The sequence below is a fragment of the Meleagris gallopavo genome, chromosome 4 (genome assembly GCF_000146605.3).
Source record: "Meleagris gallopavo isolate NT-WF06-2002-E0010 breed Aviagen turkey brand Nicholas breeding stock chromosome 4, Turkey_5.1, whole genome shotgun sequence".
NCBI lineage: Eukaryota > Metazoa > Chordata > Aves > Galliformes > Phasianidae > Meleagris > Meleagris gallopavo.
The window spans coordinates 45,885,396-45,897,886 of NC_015014.2; the positions used below are offsets into that span (position 1 = coordinate 45,885,396).

Below are 12,491 nucleotides of genomic sequence, written 5' to 3' on the forward strand. Positions count from 1 at the left end.
TTTTTTTTGTCATGACACTCACAAAAAAAAAGAAGATTTAATGCACAAGAATTATCTCTAACAGTCAAGATCTCATTTACATTCTTACCAGTCTGTCTGGCTTAGCCATCCACTTAAATGTGCAACACGTGCAAGTCAGAACAACAGTCCAAATATACTGCTGTCACCCTGAAACGCTTTTGAAAAAGGGAAAGTCCAATTCAGTATGCTTACTCATGTATTTGGCTAGGTTCCTCAGCCTTTTTTCTCCAAATAATTCAGTATTATTCCAAACACTATTAAGTATGATCAAATGTTTCCAACACATCATTTTCAAACAAAAGAATGTGAGAGGTTATTTCTACAGGTACCTTTTAATGCAAATTTTGAAAATTTCAGAAGATTTTGACATTTTTCCCATCCCAACACAAGCAATTGCTTTTATTTACATACATTTTACCCTTTCTTATACACTTTTATTAGTTATTGCTAGTTACCTTCTTCATTCTTAAATAATAGCACAAATGGTTTACATTCATGACACCTCACAGCAGCCTGGCTCACCATTTATGCAAAACAAAAAATGACGTTAAGCCTAAATATATTCTTTTACATCTTCTGGCAAGTCGAGATTTTCTCCTAATTTATTAATAACTTTGATTGGCAGAACACTAAATGTGCCAGCATCCATGACTAATATAGATGAAACTCATCTGAGCTGACAGAAGAGAATTTTCTTCAGTTCTTCATCCAGTTCTTACTCGTCCCAGGTATCTCCATATTTATTTACTTTAACTAAAGAAGAGAAAGAAACAGTAACCATGTTATTAGTTTTAAGTGCAAAAATTACAGTGTCAGAAGGTATGGTGCACTGTCATTGAAAGTGTTGAGTGGGGAGAGCGTCAGTCACAGCACAACAAATATCTAATTAAAGATACTTTTGAATAAGTGGGGAGAAGAGCTCATTCGTTATTCTTTAAGAATTTATCCTCAGTCCAGAGGCCCACCGTGCTCAATCCTGCCCTGCAGAACTTGTAATTACTTGGAAACAAATGCAACACGTGGATGAAACAAAGACAATTGGAGGAAACAGGCAAGAAATGTTTCGAGAAATATGTGGCTACATAATGTAGTTACGTGCACAATTGGATGGATTCAGGATAGTTCAAAACACAAACAAAGTGAAATCAGCACTCCCTACTAGGAAACCACTCAGCCATTATTATTTGGCAGCTTCCTTTAGAATATAAGCGAGTCAGAGAGGAAAAAAACAGGCTACTGGTCTTTAAGAATTTACTCAGATACATTGTGCATAACTGAAAAATGGACAGTAAGTGAAAAGATGTTCCCCTGAAAGTGAACTGGAAAGTGTCTGTAACTGACACTGACTTGCAGAATGCTACTTGAAATCCTAAGTGATGTTTCTAGTGGTTTTCTGTTTGTGAAGAAATATCTTGAAAATAAACATTCTGTATATCAACTGACAGCTGATTGAACTTACAATCTAAAACTACAACTTCAATGTTTTACTTGACCGAGTTACATGATAAAGAAAAAAAAAGGGGCTGTTATTCTCTTAATGATGTAATTAAGTTTTTGCCCAATAATTTTAAGTTTTATTTCAAGACTAGAAGACTATTTCTGAAGGCAAACAATCTGGAAAAAGTATTTCACAAATATATAACACTGACACTCCTAAAAAACACTGTTCCAAAGTTTACTATTACTGCTTCAGATCTTTTTGCATTTACATACCTTTTTATATATTTATTACAACCTAATATGCCCAATAGGCAACATTATCTGTTCTTACAAATCTTTTTGCATTATCATTGAGAAGACATTTGGTTTTGCTGCACACAAAACCAAATGATTACAGCTTAATAGTTTTGCAGTCTGGTAAAACACTTATACTGGTAATATCTTTTTTCACAGCTGTCACACTAAATAATACAGTTCTAGAGCAGGTAAGTGTGAATTGCTACTGCTGTCTCCTTTTAAAAACAACTGTTCAAGTCAGAAAGTTGATTGGAGTCTTATTCTTCAGAGCACTGCATTCTTATTTTGTTGAGTACATTTTTGTTTCTCGTTGTGAAAACAAATCTCGATACTGTTGCTAAATACTGTTTCCTTCCTTTGCATTTTAATATAGAATAATGAATCTCTACAAACAATACCACTATAGAAATGCACTAATTCCACAAGAAACAATTCATAAATACCCCCCACTCCAAAACTATCAACTGTACTCTATTCTTTGAGAACAATGCTATCTGAAACACACACCCCCCTTCCATAGCTAAAACTCTTTAGTAAAGCTCAGAGTTCAGAGAAATCTCTGTTGAAACGCATTGCTCAGTGTATTAAAAAAATAAAATAAATAAATTAATTAAAAAGATGAGATTTTCGGAGTCTGGCACCAAGCTAGAGAGGAAGAATTATTATTTGCTATTGGAAGATGGGTATTTCTGCTAAGACCCTATTGCATATCACATACCTGGAGACACTGCAACTGTAAGTTTTTTGAAGAGCAGGCAGAATTGAGCTTTGGGTTTGTAACTATCTTTAAAATAATTGCTACTGTTTGAATTTACCACGTATTGGTGTAAATCAGCACAGTACCTTCCTTAACTGGTCTTTCCTGGGGAAATTTGCCTGCAGTTTCTGCCTTCAGTGGTGACATTACTTCATATGTCTCTCTGTGTTTATTCCTTAATTCCTCATACGTGACACTTTTTTTTTTACGACTTTCTTCTGGAATTGGAGGAGCTTCTACAAACACAACAAACACAAAAATACCGGGAATGGTATATATATAATATAACAAAACTTGTCCACAGCCTTTTCCAGAATGCCAGTTCATTACAGCTCAATCACAAACGAAAATGAGCGTGACAGCTGCAACTCTAAACGCAACTGAGAATCTATGTGGTCCTTTTATCCATTTTTATCCATTCCTTTTACACTTTTCATTTTGCTTATCTGGTTTAGATCTATTTTAACTTAGTTTTGTAATTTTACCCAATGAAAAGCCTAACAAGCACATGGTACCTGATAGATAAAAGAGTTCTGGTCACTTGATATAAGATTAATGCTCAACATACATTTGATACACCTGTAGAGAAGAGAAATCTGGATGAATCTAAAGTGTTTTTAGTAAGTCTTCAAATTCAAAGGATGAGGACCACAACAATCATATGTCACTTGCCATATACTTCAATTTACATTTGTAATAATAAAGGCTTTACAAATCATTGCTATTTCTGATGAAGTATTATTATAATTCCCTTGACACATCAACATATGAAACTTTTCTATAACTAAAAGTGAGTTGCACAAAAAGGCTTTTTTTGTTTTGTGTGTGAAACAAAACATTTTCCATCAAGAAATTAAGAATCCAAACTAATTCAAAATATGCAACTCTGCATTGGATAGGAACAGACTCCTTTGTATACCACAGAGGTCAGACTTGAGAATAACGTTTCCCTTGCAATAGCAAAGCACACAGTTCATACTGGACTGACGAGAACAGCTGCACAGAACAGTACTTTAAAACCCTTTTACTTCTCCATGAGAAAACCAGCTGTCACGTGAGAGAATACAATCTGCATTCAGTTCTCAGAGAACTTAAACATTTATCACATTAAAAATAAAAGACAAAAACACAGCTTTAAGTCATGGAACCAGCAGTATACAGTTTAAGCACTATCATTAGTGAAAATTAAATAATTCTGAAAGGCAAGCAGATAAATGGTAGAGACTGTGGCTTATGTAGCACAATGAAAAGGCTGGCACATTCATCTTAATTTAAATAAAAAAGAGCTTCAAGTCAGAACATGTATTTTGCAGGTTGAGTTTCCTAAGAGACTAAGCCTTGCAAATTCATTTACTTGCAATTATAGCTACAAAATAGAAAAGCACCTGCACTTGGCTTACAGTTAGAAAATAATACATGTATTTGCCTCCTGTCTCAAAACAATTCTAGGAACTTCAAGGTGTTTCACTGAAAAACACTATTATCCCATGTATGACTTCATGGGATGAAATCAATATTACTGAGAGAGCCAAGAGAAAGGCAAGATTACTACAAATTGCTGAATATTAAGGCAGATCCCACCTTGAACATTATAATCAGTAATTCCTGTAGGTGAAGATTCATTCAGGGAAGCACTGAATGGAACGGGTTCGTAACTAGAGAGGGCTCTATCTGTGGAACTATAATCGTCTGAATAGCCAGAAGACAGTGGGAATCCAGCTTTTGGAGAAGATTCAGTAAATGATTGAGAAGGCGTATCTGAAAATTCAGATTTTCGACTGGAATAGCTGAAAAATAATAAAAAAAATAAATATTAAATACTTAAAGCTAACGTTAAAATGAAACTATATGAGTAACATTATGTGCAGCTCAAGAACTTACCCTGTTTAACTGTTTAGTTTTCAGTAAAATTAACTGAACTGCCTTAAAAAATGTATTCTCTTTAAACACTGCAAAAGTCTCTATGTGTCCTTCCCCAGCACTCTTTGATTCTTCCCCAAAACCGAACTCATCCCCCAAATCAGAAGACAAAAGAGAAAGAAAGTGTTTTGCACTTTAAAACACAGAAATGACAATCCTTTCCCTCAGGGACTCTTCAGACAGAGAAAACACAACAGACACAAATAGTACAGGGTGTGTCTTTGTAACAAGCAATAACGTGCAAACAACAGTTATTTCTAAAGATCTTTTAGGAAGAATTTGCAGTTAAAATCCGTTTATTATTACAAATGGTATAATCGATCAATAATATACAACAAAAGAAAAGGAGAAATAAGATCTGTCTTGGGGAAACAAAACCATAACAGTTTACTGAGCTGTTGAATTAATTTTTCAGAAGAAACATTAATGAATTTTCTCTCGAAAGAAAAAGATCATGCAAAAATACTCCTGAAACTGATACCTGATGCTACCTACTCAGAACGGCCTGATAGATCACTTCAGAGTAATGTGTCAGGTCTATCAATAATGCCATCCTCTTGGTGCCACTGCGGTCTTTCTTTGTTCATTTTTTACTTTAAATTTTTGCTTATCTGTATATTTAACTTCATACAAAGAACTGCAGTTAATATTTGTTTTGTTCTCACATAGCATATTGCATAAACATGCACAGCTAAGCCATCTTTTTCTCCACTATATTTTTAAAGTATTTGCAAACACAACATTAAAGAACAATGTAATCCCCGCTCCTTTTTAACTGCAAAAAGAATTACACATTGATTAGCAGATGTATAATGGCCACAAATAAGAATGCAACGATTTCTATCACTGGCTTTAAAGCTAGTATACATGGGTGACAATGTAATTTGAATGAATTTAAACTCATGGTTCACCAGGGAAAGAAAAAAAGTACAAAGTAGCAAATAAAATAGATTTCTCAGATACTGAAGGAAGGACTACTAAAAGATTAAGAGGTGCAACCATGCAGGAGATGATTGCTCACCTAGAGCAGAGCTAACACTCATGATAAAGTCTTATTAAAAACTGTGGAATGGTGGGGGAGAAGGTCCAGCTGAGTTTATACACTTGATGTATTAAGCAGTCATTACTAAAACTCATCAAAAATAAAAAAAAATTCAGAATAAAGGTAAACCTTGCAGACAGAACTGATAAATATTAATTCTTAAAGTAATCAAGAATTTAATCAAGTCCTACACAGAGATCTGTCAAATCTTTGCACAGAGAAGCAGCAGGGCTACCACTCCCTATCCAAAGACTGTTCTCTCGATTTTAATTCAAGGATTTAAGTGAGACATTCAAAAAGCAATTTGTAATTAAAAAACAGTTGAGGTAGAAAACATTCTGGAACAAAACAGGAAATAGTTTTAAGAACTTGATGAGTTTCTCATATGCACAGCATAACTTTGTTACAGATGTAAAGGATTTAAACAAACAGCCACAAGTTTGACCACCATGCTTCTTCCTGCACTGATATTGTTTACTGAGCTCTTTCCTTTGATAAACACTGAAATCATTTCCACCCTCTTCCTACTTAAATCAAACTAAACTATGAGAAAAGCTTCCAGAAGGTAACACTATTTTATTTCAGTTAACTTAGTTTACTTTTCAATTGAGGAGGGCAACTTCTGATGTCACACTAGCACAAGTAAATTCCACAGGAAACCAAACGTATCTTAATTTACAGGCAATACATTTTCATAAGTAAAATTTTTATTTTTCTATTTGTCAAAGTAATTTATTTTATGTGTTGAGTTCAAAATGTGCGTTTTTATAGCTGGTCAATTGATACAGATGATACAGCTTCCAGAAAGTGGTAGAAAGGGGCAGAAGGGGAAAGAGGGAAAGTACAGATCTGAAGATCTTTGAAAGCTGCCAGTGCAGCCTCGATCTCTTCGGTCTTTAAAAAGTCTTATCCTAGAAAAAAGTGTTACATTTAAAAGAGAATTAAATTCTTACGAATGTGAACTGTGTCTCTGAGCCTGTCGCAGAACATCTCCTATTGGGGAGTCCTTCAGCTTCTTGAATTTCTCGCTACAGATTGGCAAGTAGGATATCTTTCCAGCCAGGTATCCACACATTCCAGCAACTTTATTAAAAGAAGAAAAAAAGATGTTTTCATAGACTGAATGATAATATTCAACGTAGTTTTAAAATAAATAATTCCAAATGAATTATTGAGCATCTTGAATAAGAGAATAAAAGCAGATGACAATCTGAAACAAAAAAATATATACAGTAATCATCTCTTTACTACTTCTGCAGACAAAGGGTACTAAAAACAAATGCAAGAGCTAAATGAAGATATATAACAATGACTTAAACATGACATGAGCATCGGGTGATTTAAGATAACAATTAATGACTGAAAGGTGACAATCAGCTTTTCCCAAGCTCCAAAGACAACAATTGACTATCAAAGATGATAAAATGGTCAAGAGTAAATAAAGGTAGAATACTGTAAGAATTTAATCCATTGAAACAGATAGATCTTGAAAAGTATGAAGACAAATCTATGATATTTTGTACTAGGCTCTAGTATTGAACTAGTTTTACAACTGAATTGGTGGAACTCTTGCAATCTTAAGGCAAATGCTTTCAATTTAGTGCATGTCCTGCCTGCTAGGCAGGACAAAAAGTCTAAATGATCACAGCAGTTTTTTTCTGGAATGAAAGCTGCTGATTTCCATCAGTGGTCCTTCAGGTTTATGAGTGGGCACACAGGAGCAGAGCTCAGAGGCCATCAAAAGAATCTTTGTTATTTGTAGAAGAGGACTAGATCGCTTCAGATGCAAGGAGTATTTACTAACTATGAAGGCTAAAGACTAAATAATCCTTAAGACAGGTAAGAGTTAATTACCAGTAACATTAATTCCTCAAGACCATCACACAGTAGATTATATTACCTGGGAATCAACATAGCAGGGAATTTTACCCTACCATACTGAAATTGTGATCCCTGTTATAAAGCCTGTACTTTCCAAAAAGGTTAAAAAATGTTTTCCAAAGGAAAGAAAAGCCACAAGCAAAAGCATAGGTTACAAATATTTACTGACAAGAAGTGTAGGGGTTTAACTGCTTGGAAGAAAAAGGAAATGCAAGATACATAACACGCGCAGACAGAAAAATTAAAACCCCTTAAAATGCTAAAAGAAAAAAAGATCTCTTAAACTGTTTTATTGTTGTTTTACCTCAACTATGAGCTAGCACCAGTACTTGAAATTGCACATGCTCTTCTTTTAGAGCTTATGGAGGAAAAAGAAAACAAAAATAATTACAACTGCTGCTTCCTTCAAGCAGATTTCACTGCAAGAGTGAAATACAGTAAAACTGTGAGACACCATGTGGAGCTGGCAATAATTTCCAGGAAGAACCTGTAGACAGCAGCCACATCTGACTTAAACAATGAGGATGGAATGAGACCTGCTTTACTCAGGCCTTTTAAACCACAACTACATCCTCCCAAAATTCCAGCACTAGAACTGTATCTGCTAACCCGCACGAAGCTACCTACTGAAACCCAACCAAAACACACTTTTTTTGGAAGCTCTTCTCATTTAAAATGAAAGCCTGTATGTCCATCAGTGTACATAAGCAAGAAGTATTTCAGCTTATAGCCACAGTTTCAAGAACAGTTGGTCTGGTCCATTTCAAAACTGAGTTCTGCTAAATAAATGGAACATGGTCTTCAGCAACACGTGTGTAGGAGGTGTCAGGGAAATAGTAATTCTATTGTTCATTAGAAATGTTTGTACTGTTTAGTGCTCAAAAAAAGCAAGTAGAACTCTCCATAAACAAATGTCAGCCCTGGTTTCTCACATTCATTTATCTGCCTAAACAATACTTCCTTCACCACAAATCATGGCTTTTGCCCTCCTCCCACTGAAGTAAACTGTGATAATAACTGGCTATAACTGGCTGCATCTCAGTAGATTGGCAAGATGGTGAGTTCCTGTTTTACTGTCGTGTATTATATTCAAACGGATAATTTATTATTATTATTATTTTTATTATAGTTAATCCAAAATCATTCATGAGAAACTGCTGTCTTCCCATAATTGTATAACAGAACATCCAGGAAAAAAAAAAAAAACACTAAAATAGCATGAATGGGACAAGTGAGGCACATGAATAATGACCTTCAAATTAGGAAGGGAGGGGTGGGTGTACCCTGGCAAAGTCCTTCAAGCCAACTTCACTGCAGCAGCAGTATACTTTTCTGATATTTTAGGAGATATTATTTGGACCTACAAACTTTTATAGAACGTCAAGTTTTACTTGCCAAAGCAAAAATATTGAACAGATACTGCAAATACTAAATATTGTCAAACATCATCAAAAATGGCATTCTGATAGAAGCATCACAAATTGCTAGCATATGCAGTTCAGGCGCTAGCAGAAGAAAATGTTACTGCATGTGTTTGTTTCTTTCCTCCTGCAAAGTTTACACAGCCAAGGGAAATGAAAGCTAGGTCAAAAGAGCATTTCTACTTAGTTCTTCTCAGTTGTAATACTCCAAATAGATGCTTAATAGCAACAGGTTATGTTCCTACACACACTCCTCCTTAAACATGAATTTATTTCTGACGAATTTCCAATTCATCTTTAAACTCCATCACAGAAAAATATTGATCCCTAGCAGACCATAATGAAAAGGAAAATAAGTAAGGAAACTTACACAATGTCTGTTTACAGTGCTTTTATCTTACATTTTCATATTACACTTGACAAGAATAGTTCCAATCTTACAACTTTATAGAAAGCCTAAAAAGCAAAACTTGTCCCAAATCTGTTGCACAAATTCGAATATGACAAATTGCTCTGCCTCTTGATACAGTACAGTAGTTTTTCAGTATTATATGCTGTTTTTAAGAAACATCACAAAGAAGTTAGTTAGAATCAACTGCAGGAGGTGAACTTTACTCATTGGACATATTGGATCATGTAGGCACGATCTTCAAGCAGAGTTTTACTGATTTAAGCAGAGAGTGAAGTCACAGTCATTCAGCCAGCTGGTCTCATGGGAGTTACAGCTGAGTAACAGACTCCAGAACCTAAGTCACAAATGCCAGCTAATCTGTACTCAGCTTTTACTTACATGCAACTTTAGTAAAGGAGCCAAATCTTGAGCTATCTCTTAGAATGCCTGAAAATGATAAATCAAAGTAATAAATAACAAGTTATTAGGTTGAAAAAACATTGACTGTTCTATGAATGCAAAATGAGAATTCTATTGCATAATACCAAGGGTGGTAGATAACGTTTTTACACTTAAAGAACAAAAGAATGCAAGAAAACCTAACACTGGAATTCTCAATACAATTCTAACAACTTGAGAATTAGCTCTTTAATACCACAAAGAGTAGCACTACAGTCAGTAGAACATGTTTCATAGTCACAGAGATATTGTATTTGTTGAGCAATATAGACTGAGGAAGAATTTGGTTTTAATTTAAAGTTCTCCTTCTTTAGCTTCAGAAAGTGCACGCCATCTAGCTTAAGAGTCTGAACTCTCATAGTTAAAATTATCATAGCATCCTTATTAAGCAGAAATGTTTTATCTCAGCAAATAAAAACAAAACCAGGCGTATTTACAGCTTACCTTTTTTGATTAAGAAACTAGTAGCTAGCATGCTTGCTGCAGCCAAAGGAAAAGCTGTGAAGAAGAGAAGTTACTTCAACACAATTTTCAATGTAATTAACAAGATGTACAATAAAATGAGAGACGCTAGGTCTTACTAAATTCATTTATATGAGAATATATATGCACAATTAATAAACTATAAAAACTGTGAAATGTTCTCAATTCCAGCTTTTGAGACCTGCTACAAGTTATGCAATATTGGTGTCACCTTGCTCTCAGACTTCACGCTTCCTAAAATATAAGAGCCAGCTGCGGCTGGGGTAAAGGGGCAAGGTGCTGACATCTGGCTACAGCTGCTACAGCATCAAAATGCAACACTTCAAATCTGAAAGCATATACAGGCTTTTAGATGAGATGGCTGCATAGAGGCCAGTGCCCCTAAAAATTGTTGATAACCAAAAGGTTTCATTTTGTTTTAATCTGAGAACATATAAATAATTCCAGTTCTCTAAGAGACACAAAATAATTGGATTAAAATGAGATAATCGGAAGAGTCAATCAAATCACAGAGTCAATCAGCAATCAAATAACGGAACAGGTTATTTTTGTAGTTTATGGATCAAGCTACCCAGCTTTGGAGTAGGGTCAAATGCAGAGAAGCCAATGAACATAGAACTGCATTACTACCTGTCACAATCTGCTTGACTGTTTGCATCAAATTTATCGTATTGAATGACTACAGATAGCAGGAAGCAAAAGCTTTCAAGCAATTACAATATTTGGAAGATAACACTGTTTTGAAACTATTTGTAGAACCAAGAACACACAAGATATAACACTGAAATAATGTTGACAAAGCTAAAGGTAATGGCAACGGGGACTCATAATGAAATTACATTTTAAGCAAGTCTGCAAATATAGATGTTACAAAAAGACTATGTGAATTACATTAACTTGGCCTGAGGGGATTTTTTTTTATTGTAAACAGCACTAAGTTCTTAGTGTTTTGAAGCACGCTATTTGTTCATGAAGTTCTTATGTTAAAATAAACAGAATTTTAATTTTTACAACACCATTAAAATACACATTGCAAACTGCTGCTTTTTCCTTCATAAATTCAGAAAAATGTAAACTAGATTAGGAATCCAACCAATGCATTAAGGTAAACATGACCAGATGTCACATTTAAGAACAAGTATGGGCTCCATGGTTTACAAGCGAGGTTAAAGCAACATTTCAAAGACAACTTAACCCTCCAATCCACTGAACTTTAAAACCCTATGGTCTTAGAGATGCTAGGGTAGATCTTCTAAAAGTTCAAGTTCTCTGTGATACAGAATGCCAGCTTAGATTTGAATCTAAGTTTAAAAAAAAAAAAATTACATTAAAAAATCTAGCAGAACTTGTTGCAGGGGAATTCAGTTTAACCTTCAGAGCTCAGAAATGATTTATAGGCCCAGCATAAATATTCTGGACATGAAAGACAGATTACACATTATAGTGGAAACAAATGCTGCATTGTGAGTGTACATATGACATAAAATGGTAACAAGAAATTAAAACAGCGATTGGTAAACAAAAATTTTGAGTCAAACATAAAATCACCACGAATAACTATGCAGGTGTAGAAATTAAATGGAAGATTAACAAATCAGAGACCATCCTCAATTTTCACTGTGATGTGCAAAAACTACAGTGCTTTAGGAATGAAAGAAATCTTAGGAAAAACACTGGGAGGCTGGAATGCCAACAGCAGCTCATTAGTGAGAGGAATGTAACGCATCCTAGTCAAAATGGGGGAAAAGGTCCTATCAAACCTGACTCACCTCGGTAGCGGGCGCTCTCTTCAGCACACTCCTTGAGGAGCCTCCGTTCCTCTTCTGTAGGCACATAGTGCTTAGGAACTGTGTTCTTTCATTGGGGAAAGCAATTAAAGAGAGAGCAAAAAGATTTAGGGGGATTCTTCAACTAAAAACTTGTGACTTTCAGACCTCATAGTGTCCATACTTTGATGCAGCTATGATGAAGAAACTAGCACCTTCCTGCCTATAATGTCACCAGAAAAAAAGAAAAAAAAAACCACAAACAAACTTCCATGAAACAGATTAAAAGAGAGAAGATTCAGTGGGTGCTCAAATCCAGACCGCTCCTTTTTTCTGGGAAAGGCAGCTTTGGACTCTGCAACCTGCCTCCCGATTTAAGGAATTTGGACAGCTCACTGAACATCTTACGTTTGTCAGGGCTGCAACACCACGACACGAGCGCGTTCCCACCAGCACCCAGCACGGCCGGGCCGCAGCTGCGAGATGCCCGACAGAGGCACTCCCTACAGACAAGGCCTGGGGTAGAGACACCCGCCATCCCTGCGCGTTCCGCCGAGACCGGGGCCTGCGGCGAGGTGCCAAGGTCGATGACGAGCAGGCCTCAAGGGCACGG

General features: G+C 35.6%; 1 protein-coding gene across 1 annotated transcript in view; it reads right to left on the minus strand.

The window, feature by feature from the left end:
- OCIAD1 (OCIA domain containing 1) overlaps positions 1-12,491 on the minus strand; it is a 12,635-nt gene continuing 144 nt past the window's right edge. The window contains exons 2-9 of the mRNA XM_010710215.2: positions 12,287-12,490; positions 11,882-11,966; positions 10,074-10,127; positions 9,570-9,617; positions 6,431-6,560; positions 4,097-4,302; positions 2,602-2,751; positions 1-774 (exon numbers count right to left, since the gene is read on the minus strand). Of these exons, the coding sequence (XP_010708517.1) occupies positions 737-774; positions 2,602-2,751; positions 4,097-4,302; positions 6,431-6,560; positions 9,570-9,617; positions 10,074-10,127; positions 11,882-11,966; positions 12,287-12,490 (915 nt within the window). The 3' untranslated portion in view covers positions 1-736. The remainder of the gene's footprint in view (positions 775-2,601; positions 2,752-4,096; positions 4,303-6,430; positions 6,561-9,569; positions 9,618-10,073; positions 10,128-11,881; positions 11,967-12,286; position 12,491) is intronic.